Source organism: Prionailurus bengalensis, chromosome D4 (assembly GCF_016509475.1).
Source record: "Prionailurus bengalensis isolate Pbe53 chromosome D4, Fcat_Pben_1.1_paternal_pri, whole genome shotgun sequence".
In the NCBI taxonomy this organism is placed as follows: domain Eukaryota; kingdom Metazoa; phylum Chordata; class Mammalia; order Carnivora; family Felidae; genus Prionailurus; species Prionailurus bengalensis.
In genome coordinates, this window is record NC_057359.1 from 88,751,648 (window position 1) to 88,773,263 (window position 21,616).

A 21,616-nucleotide genomic window follows, 5' to 3' on the forward strand; every position below is an offset into this window, starting at 1 on the left:
GTCTGTACCCTCAGAGGCCCACACTGCTCACCAGGCTGGGGTTCGCAGGGCACCAGGGCACAGAGGACGGCTGGAGACCCACCATGATTTGCCTCCCCGTTACCATGGCAACCCTCTCCATCCTTGGCCCTGGTACCTAAGAGGGGAGCCCTTGGGCTCCAGCCAGCCTCCCTTCCCCGGGTCTTTGCAAATCTCTCCCTCTGGATCCTGCTTTCCCAAAGCAGACCACCTCTGGTCCAGGCGCCCTCACCCCTATCCCCACCCGCTGCCCCGGACCCCAGCTCACTGGTGGATCTCAGTCAGTTCTGCCAAGCTGTGCGGGTCCGGTTAACCTGGCAGCCTCGGGAACAGAGAAGCAGCGGCAGAAGTGTTTTGGTCCCCACCACTTCCTCCTCGGTCCACTCTCGCTCCCACCCCACCCCCACCCCTGCCAACCTCCCCTAGATCCCTGCCCTTTTCCCCATCCCCGCCCCCCCCGCCCCAGCAGTAATTACGGTGTGATTGAGGCTGCTCCGCAGAGAGCCGTTGACACCCCTGTCTTTTTCCTGTAAACACGGGGAGATGAAAATAGACACTTGGAGCCGCTGTGCATGTCACTGCGAAGATGTCTGTTGTCTCTTCCACCGCGACAGCGACTCACCTGTCATTTCCTCCTTCTTTTTGTGCAGTGGTTTGTATGCCGACTGTCAAAAGCCCCAAATCCATAGTCTTTTAGCATCAGGTTTCTGTCACTGTTTTTTTTTTTTTTTTGAAGTCATTTTTTTTTTTCCAGAAGGAATACACAGAAATCATCTGTACCCCCTACCCCTGTGGAGAGGAGAGGGGAGATCTTTCAAACGCCCTCTCTCTCCCTATCACACACACACACACACACACACACACACACGCACGCACACACACACGCACACACGACAGCAGCGACCTGAAAACAGCTTTTTGATCAGTCACGATTAACTTTAACACCTAAGAAAGGGAGCAGGAATATTAACTGTGCTGCTGTGTGTCAGGGGCTATGGCTTTTCTTCTTGCCCGGATGCTTCCCGCAGCCGTCGGGCACGTTCTCTGCTCCTTTCCTGGGAAACAGCTATCCTGGGCCAGCAGCAGGTGGCCCTGGGGCAGGTCACGGGTCTTCCTGGCTGGACAGTCTAGGTGTCCTCCTAGCATCGCACGTGACTGCTGTTCAGGTGATACTGTGGGGTCAGCCCACCCCCCCCCCCCCGTGTTCTAGAGACAAAGCCAGCAGGGTGCGCACCTGCGATGTGGGTGTGCCTGGGCACTCACCTTCCAGGCAGGCCTCCCGTGAAAGTTGGAAGGAGGAGCAGTTTGCTTGGGGCTCAGAGAGGCAACTGACGTGGGCCAAGGTCACATGGCAAAGCTGAGCTGGGAGCTCTCCGAAGATATCCTGTCCGTGGGACTTCTGGTCCCCAGCCTCAGCCCTTTGCAAATACGGCTTGGACTGCACCCCATGCCTGGCCCAGCCAGACAGAAAAGCAAGGAGGAGTCAGGTTCCCCGGGAGCCGGAAAGGAAGAGGGCTCCAGGGCTCTAGCTATTGGCCCGCCCCGGCTGGCACTATGGAGACTGACCGTGCCAATATACGGATAGGCTTTGAAAGTATCTGGGTTTTTCCAAGACGTGCCAAAACTAATCATTAGAAGGCCTGTTTGCAATTCAGTAAATACCGAGTTCTTAGCTTGTGCCTGAGACGGACGAAAGGCCAGTAAAAGCCTCTGTCGGTATCTTGCTTTAGGTGGCTCTTGGAAAATTACTATGTTCCCGATGCTAAAGTTTCTAGGATAGTTGAAAACCTGCCACTTGAATATTGTGCTCATCTCTGCCATTCCGGAGGCCGACTTTGTTGTTGTGGGTGTTGATTTATTTATTTTGAGAGGGGGGAGGGGCAGAGAGAGAGTCCCAGGCAGGCTCCACGCTCATCGAGGAGCCCGATGTGGGATGGGACTTGATTCCATGACCATGAGATCACGACCTGAGCCGAAATTAAGAGCTGGGACCCTTAGCCGACTGAGCCACACGGGTGCCCCTGGAGGCAGGCATTTCTCAGTGTTCCCAACATGTCTGTCTTCGTAAACAGACGGCCGGACCTGTCGGGTCTTTCTCCGTGGCCCCGGGGGCCACTGGGAGCCACGCGTGTGTGGTACCTTACTGCCCCAACTTCTGTGCTAAGCTCTCGTAGGTTTTCTGTGGCTCCCCGTTCTCATGCTCTTGGCTTTTCTCAGCCATCCATCCGCCACCAGCCTTTCTGCCCTTTCTGGCTGGTGGCTGGGGGCCGCTCCGAGCCCATTTGAACCGCGTTTGCCAAAAGCTGAGTGAGGGTCTGAACAACTCCCCAGGACTCCAGGGCTTGGGGCCGGTGCGTGAACTTGGGATGGTGGGGTCTTCCTGCTGGGGAGGCCGTTTTCCCTGCCCCCCTGAAAGGTCACAGTTGGAGCAGGACAGTAGACCTTGCCCTGAGGGTCACACAAGTGGAATGGGACAGGCTCCTTCGTGGCACACTGTGATCATATCAGCACCTGGCCTCTAGGTGGGGCTTTGACATGGATGTGCCCACCCCCCAAGACCAGGATATCAGAGGTTTGCAGATAAGAGACTCACCACCCGCCCCACACACACCCCAGAGAGGCTCTTTTTTTCTACTGGGGAACACCTCGGAGCCAGGGTGAGAGCCCAGTCTTTTCCTCCTAAGCCACTCCTCGGATTTGTTCCCTTTCACGCCCTGGTAAGCACGGGATTGCTTTGCCAGAGGCCCTGAGAAGCAGCCTGGGGCAGAGAAGGGAGGTCCAGTGCCGGTCCCACTCGCCTTGGGCAGGTCCCCTCCCTCCCCGGCTTCAGCCTGCCCCTCTGTAAAAGCGGTGTTGGACCCGGTTGGCATTTAAAGGACTTCTTGGTGGAGCCCAGCGTTTTCAGAGGGGCCTCCGCTCCCCGCAGCGGGGCCTGGGCCGCGTGCTCTAAAGGCCGGGCTTCTGCCAAAGCCTATCTGAATAATAGGTTTGCAGCTCAAAGTTGGGACAACAGGGCACCGGCGATCCGAAAGGGCCTGTCCTCGCCCCGGCATTTCTGCGACTCCCAGACGGAAAGATCCAAGGCGGGCAGGTTCCCGGAGGAGGGCATTTCTGGCCAGGGACAGCGCACTCAGCCGTGTCCTCGGCCCCTTGGGCTCCAGGGTTGAAAACAACCTCCTTTCTGATTTGGGCTCGGGGCAGGGGAGGCTTTTTGAAACCTTTTATTGGAAACCGTGGTACAATACACTTAACAGGTGTATTTGAACCATTTTCAAGCCTACAGTCCAGTCCAAATACGTTCACGCTGCTGTGCAGCCGGCCCACCGGCTACCTCTAGCCTCGTTTTCGCCTTCCCGAACCGGAGAGTCCTCACCCTCACCCTGTAAACCAGCGCCTCCCCCCCCCCCAGCCCCTCCTCCTTCCCAGCCCCTGGCGCCCACCCTTCTGCGTTCTGTGCCTATGAACTCGACGACTCTGGGGGGCCTCACGTAAAGTGGAACCGTGCAGGATCTGTCTTCCCGCGACCGGCTGGCGCTCCTCGTGCCCTGTTCCCCGGGCGCATCCCCGCCGGATCCCGCGTCAGAACCCCCTCCCTCTTTCAGGCCGGATAATAATTCTGCTGAGTGTGTTTGCCACATTTTGCTGAGCCGTTCGGCCGGCGGTGGGCATCCGCGCTGCTTCTGCCCTCTGGCCGTGGTGAACACGGCCGTGCAGGTCCTTTCTGGTTTTTAGAGCAGCCAGTGTGGCGAGACCGCGGTACGTTTTCAGGATAACCAAAACTACCAGGGAAGCGGCACACATAACCGGAACGCTATACGGTGGGAGGAGGGGAACCTTTTGGAGAGCCATCTGCGGAAGGGGGACAGATTACGGCCCCGCCATCGGGACAGCAGACTCTGTGGTCAGCTCAAGGCGCTGCCCTGAACTTCACCCGAGAGGCCGTACTGCTCGCCACAAGAGGGGGTCTGACCGTGCGTGCGCGCGCGCGCGCGGGCGGTCCTGCCTCTGGGCACCGCGGTGTCCTCCCCTCTAGGGAGGAATCTGTGAATCACACCTTCCTCCCGGGACCGCGCTCAGCTCGGGGCCAGGTGCCTCAGTGTCACTTCGGAGACCGTCTGGTCCAAGCAGGCTGTTTAAGAAACGGAGGGGCTGGGCCTGACGTAATAGGGACGGAGGGGGGGCCCCTGAGCAAGACCAGCCTCCCCACGACCTTCTGGGTTTGGGCCCCCACCGCCAGCTGAGCCACAGGGCAGCCGACAGCACTGGTCAGGGACGTGGCCCCACGTTGGGCACGTCCTTTCTCCTCCCAGGCTCAGTTTCCCCATCTGTGCATGGGGCCAGCACGGGATACCGCCGAGCCCTCTGCGGCTACCCCAGAGGTGAGGGCTTCTCTGCAGAGACGTGACTCATAAGGGAGCCTCTGGCTGAAGGTGGCATGTGTGCGCACAGCTGTCCCCTCCCCTGGCTCCCCCAGTGGAAGGGAGGAAGGGATATTTGGGGCCCTGGGCTCCACTGTGGTTGGTTTAATTATAGGTTTTCAGCCGCGGGCCGGTGGGCACGCGTTGGGAGGGAGGGGGGAACAGCTCCGAAACCCTGTCATTTTCCAACGTCTGAGGGCCTCTTCAAAGGGGGGATCCAGACATTTTCTCCGCAAGCCGCAGAGTGGACTGTCGTGGCCCCAGCATGAGCATAATGACAGGAGCGTTTTGCGGCAAGCTGGGAGTGAATGGGTCCGACCGGCTTGTCTCCTGTCAGACGAGTCATTATTTTTTTTTTTTCCATTTTTTTGTCATTTGCTGACAGTTTGGGTTTCATGCGTTTCTCTCTTTTTTTCTCCTTTTCCCCCTGCCTGGAAAAATGGCTAGGTATCTACGAGACCCCAGCAGGGACGGTCCTTTACCACGCTCATTTAGACATCGAGGCCTTCACCATGGATCGGGAAGTGCGCAAAATCAAACAGGGCCTGGGCCTGAAATTCGCCGAGCTGGTATATACGGGTGCGTAGACCCCGCTGCCCTCCCCTCCCTAAGCAAACAGCACCCTCCTCCGGTCCCGCTCCACCCACCGCCATCCTCGCGAGAGCCCGAAGGATGCAGGCCGAAGGGGGTCAGGCGAGGCCAGGGGACAAGGAGCGAGGGGGGCGGGGGCGCCAGAACCTGCCTTCCTCGCAGGGTGTTGAGGGGAATGTGTCAGTCCCCCCAGGATGTCCAGCCGCTCCGCCACCTGCGATTCGCGTGACGTCAGCGGGGGCCAGGGAAGCGTCACACATCATCCCTGGGGTGGCCGACTTTTACGCGGCACGCGTGCCAGGCACTGTGTAGGGACACCAGCCATCCCCGGGAGTCCCTCCCCATGTTCCTAGGAGGAGGGCTCCGGCCAGCTCTTGTCAGAGGCGAGGAAACTGAGGCTCAGAGGAAAAGGACCTTGTACAAAATGACACAACCGGAGGTGGCCTAGTTGGGTCTGGCCCCAGGTCAGGCTGTCTCCAGGCAGAACCTGGAACCACCTCAAGCGAGGGAAAGGCTGCCTTGACCAAGAACTCGGCCCCAGGTCCAGGCATCGCACGAGCCAGATGTCCCCAACCCACGCTCGGAATGACATTAGCACGCGGTATGCGTGGGCCCCGATTTACAGTTGAGACTCGGGTTTCCGTGCCTTATCTGTCGTCCCAGAGTTGGAATCCACATTGTAAAACACTGGTCCCCAGGTCCGGCCCATCTTCCATACCTGTTCAGCCCCTGAGAGGAACCTAGTTTTTGGTGTTGTTTTTTTTTATACTTCTTAAATAGTTGGGGAAAAGTTAATGACACTCTTTCACGTCACAGGAAAATGACAGATAATTCGGATTTCAGTGCCCATAAATAGGTTTGGGGGCACGGCCGCGCTCATTGGCTCCCATGTTGTCTCTGGCCGCCTCTGAGAGATAATGGGAGCACTGAGTAGTTGTGAGAGAGACCGCACGACCCGCAGAGACAGGAATAGTTACTGCCTTCAGGGCCCTTTCCGGAAGATGTTCGCCGACCCCGCTCTGTGACATTCACCGGCTCCTTAACGTGAGAAACCACATCACATCAAACAGCCCCTCTGAGCTGTGGCAGGGGACCTGCTGCTGCTGACACCTATGGGGTCCTGGACATCAGGGGGACCCTGGAGAGTGAACATTAATAATCCCTACCTGGGATAAGACTCCGCGGCGCCTACTCACCCCCTCCTCCTCCACCCGGAGCTTTTATTTCCTTTGAAAGCTCCTAACCACTGTAACTCATCTTGGGGCTTCAAGGGGACTCGGTGGTTATTGGCTGGGTGATCTCTCCCTCCCATTGTATCCGGCAGCTTTGAAGCCGGGTCCCCCTCCTTCCCAGGTAGAGACAGGTGTTTAAATACCATTGTCTCCTGCAGGCTCTCTTGCTCAGCAGGGTTTCAGCTGGAAGGTGGATTCTGGTTACAAAGGAGGAGAGTCGTGAAGCATGGCAGGCCAGTGGGGGAGAGCACCTGGCCTGGGCGGCGGGCTGCTAGCTCCGAGGCCCCGGCTGCCGCGGGGAGGCCGAGCGGGGGCAAGCCACCAGTCGCCAGCCACCTCCCTTCTCATCCCAGAAGGGCTGCTACCTCTTGCCGAGGGGCCCCGAGCTGGGCCCTCACGGGTATCACCTCATCTTGGCTGCACAGAGGTGAAGACACTTGAACGGTCTCACGGCCGACGAGTGGTGGCTTTGAGCCCGGGACAGGCCAGCTTCGGAGGGCAAGTGTTCAGCCGCTCCAGTAGATCCCAGGAGGCAGGAGGGGCGTGGGGGGCAGGGAAAGTGGGCTGGGGCCCTTAGGAAAGGGAGATCAAGGGTGGGGTGGACGGAGCATGCACGGGGGGAGGGGGGAAGCGGGAGAGGGGCAGAGAGAGACGGAGACACAGAATCCAAAGCAGGCTCCAGGCTCTGAGCTGTCAGCACAGAGCTGGAGGCGGGGCTCGAACTCACAGACCGCGAGATCATGACCCGAGCGAAGTCGTAGGCTTGACCGACTGGGCCACCCGGGTGCCCCAGGTGCCCCGGGTTTAAGCAAGTTACCGAACCTCCCCGTGCCTCAGTCTCCTCATCTGAAGAGTGGGGATAATACATAAATAGTGAGGACTAAATGCATGCACATTTGTAAAGCATCTAGAACAGGGCCTGGCATGGCGGGGGGGGGGGGGGGGGGGTTGCTACTGCAAAGTGTATTGAAAACTACAAATGCCTGGCATGTTTCCCAGGATAGAGGCAGGGACCAGGGCCATGCCTCTGGCTGGTTTGATGACCTTGAGTAGGTCTGTCTACCCCAAGCCTCAATTTCCCCTCCTGTAAAACACAGGGCACCAGGCCAGGACTCTTCACAGTTCCTAATTCTAACAGCTCAGTCATATAGCCACTCTGCTGTGACATTCGGCTTCCCCGGAGCACAGACAGGGAGACTGAGGCACGAGGGAGCCCTTCTGCCTCAGCCCCACTCCTAGATGCCCTGGTGACTGACCACTGTTCATTTCCGTCTCCTCACCCCACCCCCAAATCTCCCTATGGGCTTGTACAGATCCCCTCCCTCCAGGCGCAGACCCTGGTCCCGACCCACAGGGTCATCCTGGCAGGATCCCGGCTTCAGGACCCATCTCCTTTAGGGCACATAAGCTCACCTCCTCTCCCCTCGCCTCAGTTACTTCAGCAGAAGAATGGGTATAACGCACCCTCGTACAGAGGGCCGTTATCCCGATTGGCACAGTGCCTGGCCCAGCCCAGAGCTGAGATGCCCATTGCAACGCACCAAGTTCACTGCCCCTCTCCCCAGGCTGGGTCCGCTGGGAAAAGAAATCTGAGTGCAAGACCGCCACGTAGTTGAGGTGGGGAGGTCCCGAGATAAAGCCCAGGCTGGGTCTTCTTCCCGCATGGGTTTCAGCCCCCTATCTCTGGCTCTGTCTTCCAGCCTGAGAGCGTAAAGGTCTAATCATCCTGACTTAGAAAGATGGCCAAGCCCCCGGGGCATGGCAGGGAAGGGGCGCGGGGGGCATCAGCGTCCCCTCCCACGGGGGTCTGGGCCAGAGTCGGGAGCACTCTTCAGGATCTGACTGTGGCTTGGGACAGCCTCTTCCTCTCCGGGTTTCTGTCTCCCTGTCTGCAGTGAGGGCTGGCGGAGGCCGAGTTCAAATCTGGGATTTAAAATGCTTAGTGTTCGGTCCACATCCTGTCATTGAAACCACACAACTCCCCCGGAGAATGGTTAGTACTCTCTCACCGTACAAACGAGGAAACCGAGGGACAGAGAAGTTGCATTGCTTGTCAGCGTGTCAGCGTGGAGGTGAACCCAAGTGACAGGTGGCTGGAGAGCGAGGACCCAGTCTCTTCTCTCCCTGCCTGGCCCCTCCCCCACTTCTGCAAGCCACCGGACCCCATCCTGGAGAAGGCCTGCTCCGCTTTCCCATGGAGAGCCTCAGCAGGTGCCCCCCGCCCCCCGCCCCTACCCGGAGGCCCAGCCTCCAACAATAGCTGCAGACCCGGGGCTGACCTGGCCCTTTATCAGGGCAGGAGATCGGGCACCATCTGGCCCCACAGCTGCCCAGGTGGGGTCACCTTCCCGGCTCCGTTTCAAAGAAACCCTACCGCCTGAGCTGTCCCTCCCCCAATCCTGCCCGTGCGGCCACCCGCCCTCCACAGGGACCAGAGAGGAGATAGCTGTCTGCAGGTCTGAGCCTGTTGGGGTTGAGATACAGGCCCTGGGGCAGCCTGGGGACTGAGCACATGGCCTTCGCTGGCCTTAGGGCTCCGGGGGTCAGAGCTTGGGGGCGGGGGAGGCGGCACATTTCTCAGGCACCTTGTGCGCTGATGGATGTTCCATCCCGGGACAGGAAAATTCCAAGATTATCATGAACTTGGGAACTAAGGGCAGACCCAGGCCCCTCAGGGTCTGCTTGGGTGTGACCTTGGAGAAACCTCAACTTCCCTGAGCCTTACTTGCTCACCCAGAGAAGAGAGAGGCTAAGAGAGTTTTTCTCGTAGGGCTGTTTATGCCCATTCGAAGAGCCAGTCCAGGACACCTGTGCTTCATTCATAAAAATATTTGCATATGCAAATATTAGCAGTATGTTGACAGGTTACTGACATCCAGGGAGTGGGGGGGGGGGGGCGGGGGATGCGTACTGGCTCTTGGCCAGGACGCCAGTGTGTGGATGCCCAGGACTTCCACACCCAAGAAGCCCACTAGTCCTGGGAGGGTGATCTTGTATCACCCCAACTCCAGACATGGGGAAACAGAGGCAGAGAGGTGAAGGCCACGCACATGTGGCCTTTCTGCACCCGAGCCACCATCCAGCTGCCCGTGCTGGGTGCTTCCATTGCTCAGGCTGGGGTCACACACATGCCTGAGTCTCAGGAGGCCTCCTGCCCCACCGCTGTCCCCTGTCCTCATGAGACTGAGCTCCCAGCGGGCAAGCGCTGTGACCTTCACCGCCGTGTCCCCAGTGCCTGGCCCGTCGTGCTCCCTGAATGTCTGGCATGAGGCAGAGGGTTATAGCTCCCCTCCTCCTGATCGTGGCAAGGGTACCTCCTCACCCACAAGAGACCTGCAGGGCCACAGGCCCGGCCTGCGGGCTTACGCACAAGTGTGCGTCATGCCGAGACTCGGCAGTGAACAGGGCCGACCCACCCCCGAGGTCCACCATGTTGGGCTGAGGTGTGCGGTACCCCAGCGCCGTGGGCCACCCTAGCACCCTCACTTTGTCCCCGCTGCAGGTTTCTGGCACAGCCCTGAGTGTGAATTCGTCCGCCACTGCATCGCCAAGTCCCAGGAGCGCGTGGAAGGGAGAGTTCAGGTGTCTGTCTTCAAGGGCCAAGTGTACATCCTCAGCCGGGAGTCCCCACTGTCCCTCTACAACGAGGAGCTGGTGAGGTAGGTGGCCTACACTTGCCCCAGCTGGGGAACAGACCCCCACAGCCAGTGTCTCTTCTGACGGGCTTTCTCCACAAAGATGAGCACGAGCAGGGCACGGAGGAGACGGTCACGAAGAGAACAGACATGCTGCCTCTGCCCTCGGGGCCCTTACAGGCTAGATGGGGAGAAAGGCACCAATCCAATGACCGATTGAATGAGGAAAGGGGGTGTTAGGCCGTGGCGAGGTGCAGGGTACTCTGGGTAGAGTGTGGAGAAGCTTCCCTGAGGAAGTCACCTTGGAGCTGGCCTCCAAAAGACAGGAGCTAACCAGCGTGGAAGAAGATGAGGAGGAGGTATGAATCACCCAGCACGAACAGCTGGGCGCGCTTCGGTGGCAAGTCCTGGGTTTGAGGGAATTCTTGAGGAAAGAGCGTGCATTTGGATTCAGACACCCTGAGGGTGAGTCATCCTCGAGACTGACCAGGAGAGTACCTGGTCAACCCTTGGACACACAGGTCTAGAGGGGAGGAGAAATTGGGTTGAAGACAGTGGAGAATGGTGGACAGCTGGATGTTTTCCGAAGCCAGGAGGAAACTGGCTGGGGGCTAGGATCAGACTGAGAGGGCAAGGGAGCCAAGGAGGGATCTTGAGGCCAAGCCGAGGGTGCTGACAAGGCCCCGGGGGACAGGCTGCGGAGCCCAGCCCAGGTGGGCCGGGTCAAAGGCAGCCTTTGCCTTTGAGCTGCACCTCCACTTGTCTAGGAGAGCATGGCCTTCGCTGATGATCAAGGCATCCCTTTTGGAGGTCATCTGGCCAAACCAGAGGTGGGGACAGACAGCTCCCCCACTCCCCCGACTCAAGTCCCAGGCCTAGGTCAGCCCCCGGCGGGGGAGGGGGGGGGAGGCCCGTTGGGAATTAGTGTGTGAGTTTTGTTTGGCAGCCAATATTATTTTTCTCTTTCCCTTCTCCTAGCCGTGTTGAGCGTCTCCCCCCTTCCATTTTTCTAAACACTCTATAAGCCATAAATATAACCGAATCAGTTTAGATCAGTCGGGGTAAATGTCAAATTATCTTCTCTCTTTCTCTCTCTGGCTCTTTCTTCCCTCCCCCTCCGAATCAACAGCCTCTAATAATCTGCCCAACCCTTCATTAAGCCTTACAGCCTCACTCAGGGAGATTAAATGAAGAAAGTAAAAAGGGGAAGGGAAAAAAAGAGAGAAAAGCAGGCGCATTTATTCTCACTGTGTCTCCGACCATTTCCCCTTTCTTTTTGATTTCTACATCGCTGACTTGAAAGCCCTTGAATGACAGCGTCACAGGGACCAGCGAGGAAGCCGTGAGAGGTAGCAGGGCTGGAAATGCCGAGGCACAGTAGGTAGAAAGTAACGTAATTATAGAGCAGGTCAGAGCCACTCGAATGAACAAAAATAAAAGCACAGAGGTTTTCTGTAGACCGTCAGGGGAGGTAAAAAAAAAAAAAAAAAAAAAATCATTGTAAACTCTTTTTCCACCACCCCCCCTCCCCACCCACCCCAAACCACGATTTTAAAAAGAGGTTTTTCAGCTCCTGAGAAACACCTCTCGGAAACTCTTCGGCAGCCTTGCGGGACAAGTTGGTCCCTGGACGTGGGCCTCCCTTTGCGGGGGCTGCTGGGGCCGGTGGACGGGCCGACGGGAAGAGGGGAGTGGGAAAGTTTGTTTTGACACGTGCAACGAGATGGTGTCGCAAAGGCAGGTGTGCATGGAAGGGAGCTGGAAGCTCGGAGCCCTGGCTTCTCCCTGGGCCGAGCACAGGGGTCCTTCTGAAGGGGATCGGTGGCAGCGTGTTCCACAATTTGTGGGGGGAGGGTGGGGGGAGGGGTAAGCTTCATTTATCATCCAGGGCAAAGTCCGTAAAAGGGATCCGTGGAGGCTGATGCTTTAGTTCGGTCCGGCTTTTTCTCCGCCCAGTCAGGGGCGGGGGGCAAGAGGCAGCCCCCCGAAGTCTGTCATCTTCCCCCTTACAGGGGAACTTGCTGGTCGGCTCCTGGTGGCTTCAGCCACCTGAGACCTGGAGGGGCCAGCGGAGGTGAGGAGGAAGGGAGGGGTGGGAGTTCGTGGGCAGCTTCACAGCCCCATGAAGGTCAGGGCAAGGGCATGGTGTGGGTCGGGCAACAGAGCCCACGTCCTGAACAAGTTTCAGGACAGCGGAGCCCAGAGACCCCATTGGTCCTTGGAAAAAGCCCACATCCACAAAGAGCCAGCCAGAGGCACAGCCTTAGGGCAAAAACACCCGCAGATTCTCCTCTGCCCTCCTCCTCCCCGATCTCACCCCTGGGGAGAAGGGCTCCTGAGGGGACAGGCCGCCCCCCTTGTCATTGAGAACCTCGAGACTGCTTTGTCCCGAGGCTGGAGTTCTGGAGACGTGAAGACAAGGGGCTGATTCAGAGCAGGATGCGTGAGAAACAGAGGAGGGTCCTCTGCCCACGGGGGGGCCTTGGAGGGTGGCCGTGTGGAGACAGATCTGAGACCGCAGTGCCCCTGAACTTGTCCTCAAAGAGCTTATCACAGTCACAGTTAAGGAAGGCAGGTGGGTGCTTGATTGCTCCCGCCTCTGCGCCACCCACACCCCGCGGGCCCTGTTCTCGTCTCCCTCTCGGTTTCATTTCCTCGGCACCTGCGGGTCCTGGGTGCCTAGAAGATCCCCAAATAAATGAATGAGTGAATGAATGACACAAGTAGCAGTGAATGCTTGCCATGAGGTGCAGTGACACCATTTCGGGCGGAGCCAAGTAATGACATTGAGAGCCCCCGTTTGGCAAGTAAAAGCCTGAAGTTCAAAGAACAGGAATATTTGCCCTAAGCTCCGTGGTGGGGGGGGGGGGGGCGGCAGAGCTGAGAGACAGGCCCCTCCCCACCCCACCCCCACCCCGCCCTGAAGGACTGTGGTTGGGAGGGGCTTTGGAAGCTAGGGAAGTGAAAACAGCCCCAGAGAGGTCGAATCTGGAAGATGAAGGTTGTAGATGGGGGGGGGCGGGGGGAGGGAGGGAGACACTGGTAACAGCAGTGGTTAACCAGGCGCTTCTGGTGGCCAGCTGGCGTGGGGCGGGCACCAGGTTCGTGGATGGGTTAGGCAGGGTCTTGCCGGGACCCTACCTGCCCCTTCGTGTAGCAGGGATGAGGCTCCCCGCTCTCCAGCCCCGGACACGGTGCCTGGCCCGTAGTAGGGCTCCTGAATTGGGACGGAAATGCAACGAGAAGCCGAAGTTTGGGCCAGCAGGGCAGAAATACCCCGGGGTATCTGGGAGCCTGAGCTGTGCCCAGCCCCAGAGATCCTCTGACATCGCAAAGCAAGGCCCGGGGGCTGTGCTGACAGGCTTCGACTGTCTCCTTGCAGCATGAACGTGCAGGGCGATTATGAGCCCATCGATGCCACCGGCTTCATCAATATCAACTCCCTCAGGTGAGCGGCTCTGGGCCCTGATGGGTCCTCAACACCGCCCCCCCCCCCCCCCCCCCGGTGTGGGCAGCAGGCAGTGACGGGACCTCAGCTGCCCTTTCCTAGACAAGCCCCACCTTTCTGTCCCCCTGCCCATGGCGTCTGCAGTGCCTGCTTTGGACCCAGCCTGTTCCTATTCTCAAAGAGGCAGAAGGCACAGCCAAGAGCCACAGAGGGTCCTGGATACTTAGGTTCCATGTTTCCGGGTCCTGCCCTTTGCCTCTGACACTTCCTCCCACCCTCTCCAGCTGCAAGAAGGACTCGGCTAGGAGCCCCTTGCCTGGGTGGGTTAGAAAGGGAAATGGCCAAGAGGTAGAAAGGAGCCTCAGAGAGTAGCCGGGCCAGAAGGCACCCGTCGCCACAGCCGAGCTGCGGGTCTAACTGGAAACCACCCTAGCCACGTGGATCCCCATGGCCTAGCGGGGTAGCGAGTACCATCTGAAGCCACTCAGACCTGGGTTCAAATCCGAGCTCTGCAGTACGGTCTCAGAGCCCTTGCGAACCACCGGGAACCATGTGGGGTCATTGACCATAGCCACCTCACCGGGGTGGCAGCCCAGACCCTGGCCTACAGGAATGGCCCAGAAACTGGTACCATGTGCTCAGCCCAGGGGGGGCGGGCTGTACAAGGGCAAACAGGGTCATTTATTCCCAACCGTCACCATACACTAAGCCACTCCCAAGGCACTCTCCTAACTTGTCTCCTTTAATTCTTACACAAAGCTGCGACTCCAGAAAGAGGCCCAGAGCGGTTAAGTAACCTGCCCACAGTCACACAGCTAGGAAGCCATATTGCTGAGTCCAGAAGGTGTGTCTGTCCAGCTCTGGGTGCTTAGCCACCAACTTCCTTCTCTCGGAACTTGGCCTTGGGTAGAAGGCACGAGTCTCTCTTGTCTCCCTGACACATGCACTGGGCACAGAGCCACCGTTTTCCCCCAGAGCCAGGCTCTTGTCCCGGGTGCCGAGACCGAGGGAGACGCTGAATCCAGCCTGACCTTCCCGGGTGCTCTCCGCTCCGACAATCACCTCCGCCAACCCGCCTCCTTCGCCCTCTGTATTTTATGATTATAAACCCTTTTTCAATGGCTCCAGACACATCGGGTTTTCATAATGGCCTCTTCATCTCTCCCATTGCCAGTTAAATGCTTTGTCTTCAACAATGCCAAGCAATGTTTTCCCCCAAAGATAAATTAATTACATTATCCTGATTGGAGGGCAGGAGGGGCCGGGGGCAGGAGTGGGAACAGAGAGGGGGAAAAAAAGACAACTTCACACACACACACATCTTAACAAGCAGCTGCCCCCCGCCACCCGGGTTGGGCCCGAATTAATTGAACCGAGTGCATGTTGTTATTGTTAATTTACATTTTTCTTTGTTTTGAATCTGGTTTACAGGCTGAAGGAATATCATCGCCTCCAGAGCAAGGTCACTGCCAAATAGACCGGTTGACAATGAGGAGCTGGGCCGCCTCCTTTGCCCATCTCCCAAGTACAGGCGCTAATTGTTGTGATAATTTGTAATTGTGACTTGTTCTCCCGGGCTGGCAGCCTGGTGGGGGTGCCAGCCCCCAGCTTTGTTCCCCGCTCCCCTGCAGCCTGCAGAAGTGGGCACGGAAGGGAAGGGGGGGGGGTGGCTGCAGTGGGGAGATGTAAAGTGACAATTAAAAAGAGATACATTAGTCTTTTGTTTCTTTATTTCTGCAGAGAGAGGGTGTGTGTGAGACTGTGTAGTCAGCGGTGCCCTTCTTAGACCAACCTTTGTGATTTAAGCGCTACCAAAGCCACCTTTTGCCGGGGACCCTGTTTATCTGGAAGGATCGGACCGTCTCTCCTCCCGCAAAACCCCCCCCAGAGAATCCAGATTTGGCCCCCTGGGTCAGCCTGGCATTTTGTCACCGACTGTGGCCCCGTGCCATGTCACAGGGAACCAAGGAGAGTTTGGGTGACCTCCTGGGGAGCTGTCCCGCCCGCTGCCCACAGAGAACAGCCGGGAATGGCGGCCATGACTGCCCACAGGAGGCTCCCCCCCACAGCACGGTGGCCTTATGTGGCCCAAATTATGGAGGAGGAGGAACCCTGAGTTAAGAAGAAAAGCCTGAACAGAGAACAGAAAAGGACAGCCACAGAACTTAGTGTCAACCCTTGGGCCTACAAGTTTTCCCCCCATCACTCCAACACAAAACAAGGCCCAAGGTGGCCATGTCTGTGCAGTGACTCCGCCCCCTCAGCCATATCTCATTGGGCCGGGCCTGGGCACCTGACCCAAGCCGGGCCAATCAGAATCTTGCTCCCAGGAGGATGGGAGGAGTGGGCTTCAGGGTTAGAATCCCAGTTCCCATCCCGGGGCGCACCATGGTGGTGGTGGTGGCGTTTCTTCATCCGGATTGTCTAAGACAGCCTGGGGTTCTCATAACCCAGTAACGTGTGGGGCCTAAGCTTGAGGAGGGAGTGCCTGATACTCGCAACCAAAAGCCGCTTTACTGGGAAGACTGGAGCGCAGGTTACTCTGGACCCTGCCCTGGTTCTGATCTCCCCTCTCCTGCCTTGGCCAGTGAGGGTTTCTTTCAAAACAAGTTTTGTCTTTGAAACTTCTTTTTCTCTGCTTATCGGAGTTATGGGTGAATTCCTCAATACCACCGTTGCCAAACACTTTGCTATACGCTTTATTCACATGGTCTCCCCGGACCTTCAAAACACCGCGTGGTTGACACTGTCCCCTCCACTTTACAGAGGAGGCAACGGATGCAGAGAAATTGATTTGCCAAAGGTCCCTCAGCTGCAAGCGACAGCCAAGGACCAAACGCTGGCCTGGCTGCCCCGCAAAGGCTCCCGTGTTATGTCGTGATAGGCTGCGTCTTACTAAAATTAATTGAAATTTTATGGAAAGAATGAACACTCATCGGCCTGCCACCCAGTTACAAACACTGCTCATACTTAGTTTATTTCCTTACAGTTGTATTTTTCTATGCTTATAAATATTTTTGCAGAGTCCTTTAAGCTAAAATATTTCAAAAAAAAATTTTTTTTAAACGTTTTATTTATTTTTGAGAGACACCGAGCACGAGCGGGGAAGGGGCAGAGAGCGAGAGGGAGACACGGAATCTGAAGCAGGCTCCAGGCTCTGAGCTGTCAGCACAGAGCCCGACGCGGGGCTCGAACCCACAAGCTGTGGAGATCATGACCTGAGCCGAAGTCGGACGCTCAACCGACTGAGCCACCCACATGCCTCTAGGCTAAAGTATTTTATTATTTTTTTAATCTTTTTTAACGTTTTATTTATTTTTGAGACAGAGAGAGACAGAGCATGAAGGGGGGGGGGGGCAGAGAGAGAGGGAGACACAGAATGGAAGCAGGCTTCAGGCTCTGAGCCATCAGCCCAGAGCCCGACGCGGGGCTCGAACTCACAGACCGAGAGATCGTGACCTGAGCTGAAGTCGGACAGGTTAAGCATCTGACTCTTGCTTTTGGCTCTGGTCATGATCTCGCGGTTCATGAGTTCGAGCCCCGCATGGGGCTCCACGCTGACCGTGCAGAGCCTGCTTCGGATTCTCTCTCTTTGCTCCTCCTCTGCGCGTGCTCTTTCTCTCAAAATAAATAAATAAACTTTAACATGTTAACATTATATCACGAATGGTTCCCCACATCATGAAATCTCTTCTCGAACACTTCCAAGAGCTACGTAACATTCCATTACTTTGAAAAAAAAAAAAAACCCAAGTTACTCACTTACAGATTTATAGATTTAGTTTTTTTCCACTCCTAAATTGTTTCCCTCCCCTTTGTTGGATTTCATTGGGTATTTTTGGTAGTTGGTTTATTAGCTATACTTCTTTTTGCCTTTCTGGTGGTGTCTCTAGGGGTCACAATATCTATCTTTCAACGTTCATTTATTTTTGGGACAGAGAGAGACAGAGCATGAACGGGCGAGGGGCAGAGAGAGAGGGAGACACAGAATCGGAAACAGGCTCCAGGCTCCGAGCCATCAGCCCAGAGCCCGACGCGGGGCTCGAACTCCCGGACCGCGAGATCGTGACCTGGCTGAAGTCGGACGCTTCGCCGACTGCGCCACCCAGGCGCCCCAACAATATCTATCATTAGCTTAACCCCAGACTACCTTCGACGAATACCGTACTGCCTCATGTGCAAGGCGAGAATCTCACAACAGAGCCCTCTTAGGACATTTCCCTTTGTGCTGTTGTAGGCATTACTTTTCTCAAACCCCTACGACACTCTGCTGTTATTTTTTTTTTTTAATGTTTTTATTTATTTGGGGTGGGGGGAGAGGCAGAGAGAGAGTGGGCAGAAAATCCGAAGGGCGCTCAGTGCAGGCACCAGAAAGCCGGATGCGGGGCTCGAACTCACGAACCGTGAGATTGTGACTTGAGCCGAATTTGGACCCTTAACCGACTGAGCCACCCAGGTGCCTGGTTCAGGGTGCTTTTAGTGCCGCTTCTGTCTGAAGGAGCATCCTTCTGTAAGCCTCATTTGTCCTGTAGGCTGACAAAGCCTTTTTAATGTATGTGGGATTGATAACGGTGTCCCTCTTTCATTACTCACCTTGGTAATTTGTGTCCTTGTTTTTTCTTGACTAGTGTAACTAAAAATTTACCATTTGGGGGGCGCCTGGGTGGCTCAGTCGGTGAAGCGGCCAACTTCAGCTTAGGTGATGATCTCACCGTCCGTGGGTTCGAGCCCCGCGTCGGGTTCTGCGCTGACGGCTCGGAGCCTGGGGCCTGTTTCGGATTCTGCGTCTCCCTCTCTCTCTGCTCCTCCCCCACTTATGCTCCGTCTCTCTCTCTCTCTCTCAGAAATAAACATTAAAAAAAATTTTTTTTACAAACATTGTTTTTGTCCTTGTATGTATAAGGTCTGTTTTTCCTGCCTGCTTTTTTTTAAGTTTTTAAAAAATGTTTATTTATTTTTGGGAGACAGCGTGCGAGTCGGGGAGGGGCAGAGAGAGAGGGAAACAGAGAATCCCAAGCAGGTTCCCCACTGTCAGCGCAGAGCCCGACTCAGGGCTCAAACTCATGAACCATAAGATCACGACCTGAGCTGACATTGAGAGTCGGTGGCTCGAGTGACTGAGCCACCCAGGCACCCCTTCTCTGCCTGCTTTTAAGACTATCTCTTTATTGCTGGTCTTCAGCAACCGGATTATGACGTGCTTTGTTATTGTTTTCTTATGCTTATTCTATTGGGGTTCATTGGGCTTGAATCTGTGGGGTTTTATCCAATTTGGAACATTTTTGGCCGTTTCTCCTCTCAGTTAACACATGTCGCATAGTTTCCCATCCTTCCTGTTTCCACCACGTCTCCTATCTCGCTCGGCACAAAAACCCAAATCCTTCCTCCGGCCGGGACCAATTAGCAGACACAGAAGTGAGACCACATGGGAACTCCGGCTCCAGTCGAGCCGCAAGATGACAGCGGTTGCCTGAATGATCCCACATAAGACCAGCAGAAGAATCACCCAGACGGGCAACCTCTGGGCTCCTGAGAATGAATACAGTTTTGTTCTGTTGCATTAAGTTGGGGTTGCTTATGACGCAGAAACAGATCAGCAATCCGTTTACTAGGGCCTATGAATCCCTTCGTGGCTCCCTACTGCCTCCCTCCCTCACCTCCTTCACTGCCCCCCTCACTCTGTCCAGTCCCCCGCCTTACTTGCTGTTCCCCAAGCAGGCCCAGCTCTGCCTGGAGCCACCTGCCCGAGACGGCCACAAGTCTCACTTGTTATAGAGCCCCAACCTGGCACCTACTATACCCTTTCCCCTGCCTTTCTCTGCTCCATATTACCTATCACCACCTGACACGTTATGCGTTGCTTTGCTTTGTGTGTCTAATAATTTTTTTATTGGATGCTGGGCATTGTCGAGTGTCTCTCCCACCAGAACAGGGAGCTCCGTGTGGGCAGAGACCCGGTCTCCGGGTCAGACCCAGACAGCCGTGTCCCTGGTGCTGAAACCGTGTCTGGTCCATAACAAATACTCAGAACATTCTTGGAGGTTGAATATCCACCCAGTCTTGATTAGCTCAGAAGCCACATCCAAGGAGCTTTAGAAGCACACATTCCCTCTGCCCCCAGTTCAGAGCCCATCCCTGATCTTGAAGTACAGGGAGGGAATGGTGGTGAGGCACTCGGGAGCCGTTCCAACCCAATCCTCGTGCCATAGCCCAGGTTCCTGCCTTCACTCGCCTCCTGTTTTTCCTGTAACTTCTCTCCAGCCACTACCTACAAGCTTGACATGCCTCCGCCCCTGCTCTCAAGAGCAGGGACCCCCAACTCCACTGAGAAGTGGGTAGGACACCACCACCTTAGGGGATCCAGAGTAGGGTTGCTTGGACACTGAGATGTTAGAACTCCTAGCGGTTCACACACCCAGCGCTGCCCCATCTGAGCACGCGGATGTGGCCAAGTGGTCTGGGTTGCTGGCGGTTTCTAGCGACAGCCCCCAGCTCTCACTAGGACCGCCCCGTCTTCCGGCCACAGACCTTGTTGCAGGGCTTGGCTCACCGGGACTGACCCTACTTCTCTCGGGGTAGATTTTATCCTTGGGAGACCCTAGATTCCCTCACCCCCTGGCTATAGGCTTCCATGACGTGGCCCCCAGACCACCACAGATGTCCAGGTATGTCTGAATCAGGCCATTCCCAACATTGGAGCTCTTTCTCCAGGCATGTCCTCAGCTCTCAAGTCCATCAGGAAATTCAAATAGATATTGGATTGTAGATGGGGCTGTTGGTACCTCACATCCATTCTTTACCTGGGCTCTGCCGGAGTGACCGAGCAGAGTGATACTGAAAAGTACAGAAACTTTGGAAAATCGTTGGGAAGAAATTCATTTCTGCGTCCACATGGTTTTTTTTGTTTTTTTTTTTTCTGGAGGTCTTTTGGTTTCTCGGTTTGTTTTTCTGTGTGCGTGCGTGTACGTGATTTTTATTTTAGAGAGGGGGGGGAGAGAGGGGCAGAAGGAGGGAGAGAGAGAATCTCAAGCAGGCTCCACACTCAGCATGGAGCCCAACGTGGGGCTCGATCCCATGACCCTGGGAGCATGACCTGAGCCAAAATCCAGAGTCGGCCGCTCAACCAGCTGAACCACCCAGGTGCCCCTCTGCATCCACAGGTTAGCGAAAATATTTTGGTGAATATTTTTATGTTTCCTGTTAGTCACGTTTGCATATGCACATTTGCTCTCATGCGTGTGATGTAATATGTTTACGTTGCGTACTCGCACATTTCATTTTTTTTTTTTTGCACTTAACATAATAGCATAATTAATTTTCCACAGTGTTAACATGGGCTTCATAACAAACTTGCATTCTATGCTTGAAATGGGTAAATCTTGTCTGAGGTGTAAATCACGTTTCAATGTGAGGAGGAAAGACGGCCAGCGTTAAAGAAGGGTGGGTGGGGCGCCTGGGGGGCTCAGTCAGCTGAGCGTCCGACTTCGGCTCAGGTCACGATCTCACTGGTCGTGAGTTCGAGCCCCGCATCGGGCTCTCTGCTGTCAGCGCCCCGAGCCTGCTTGGGATCCCCCGCTGTGTCTGCACCTCCCCAGCTTGGGCTCTCTCTGCCTCTCTCAAAATAAATACATAAACTTTAAAACACAAAAAGGACGGGGAAGAGCATGGGCTGGGAAGGTGGGGCTGGATGGAACCTCGGGCCGGGGAGGAAGGTGTCCAGCCAGAGTGAAGCAAAGGGCTCTCACAGAGCAGCTACAGGCAAGGCAGAGGGGACGGGGCCAGGGGGACAGTCCAGGGGCCAGACACAGGCTACCCACACCACATCCTGCCTACTCCTCTGTCCCACTGAGCTTTGGTTTCTCCATCCGTAGGATGGGACCATAATGGGTCCTTCCTCCCAGGGATCTCAGGGGACCCTCAGAGGCACACGACGGGCCGTCGGGACACAGCCTGGCCTCAATCACTGCTCCACCCGAGAGGCACTCCAGTGTCACAGAAGCTGGTCACTGCAAATAAAAACTGCCCCTTATGTGCCCCCTGGGTGGGCACTTCAAAAGGCTTTTTCTTCTCCTTTACATTGTGGGAGCTTGACCATCATCATGGCGAGAAAAGGAGGGGGGGGAGGAGAACCCTCATTTCACAGGTGAGGCTGCCCAGACCTGGGTTCAAATCCTGCCTCTGCCACTTCCTAACCAGTGACCCGGGCTGACTTCTTCAGTATTTCTGATTGGCCTCTGCATCCTCAGCTATAAAACCGGGATGATAACCGTGTCC

General features: G+C 56.1%; 1 protein-coding gene across 2 annotated transcripts in view; it reads left to right on the top strand.

Moving 5' to 3' along the window:
* The window catches only part of ASS1 (argininosuccinate synthase 1), a 52,399-nt gene extending 37,342 nt beyond the window's left edge, over positions 1–15,057 (top strand). The window contains exons 13-17 of one of the 2 annotated variants that reach the window (XM_043567145.1): positions 4,884–5,015; positions 9,762–9,918; positions 13,277–13,342; positions 14,102–14,186; positions 14,774–15,057. In XM_043567145.1, the coding sequence (XP_043423080.1) occupies positions 4,884–5,015; positions 9,762–9,918; positions 13,277–13,342; positions 14,102–14,138 (392 nt within the window). In that variant the 3' untranslated portion in view covers positions 14,139–14,186; positions 14,774–15,057. The remainder of the gene's footprint in view (positions 1–4,883; positions 5,016–9,761; positions 9,919–13,276; positions 13,343–14,101; positions 14,187–14,773) is intronic. The other variant, XM_043567144.1, reaches the window with a different exon arrangement.
* Positions 15,058–21,616: the final 6,559 nt, after the last annotated feature.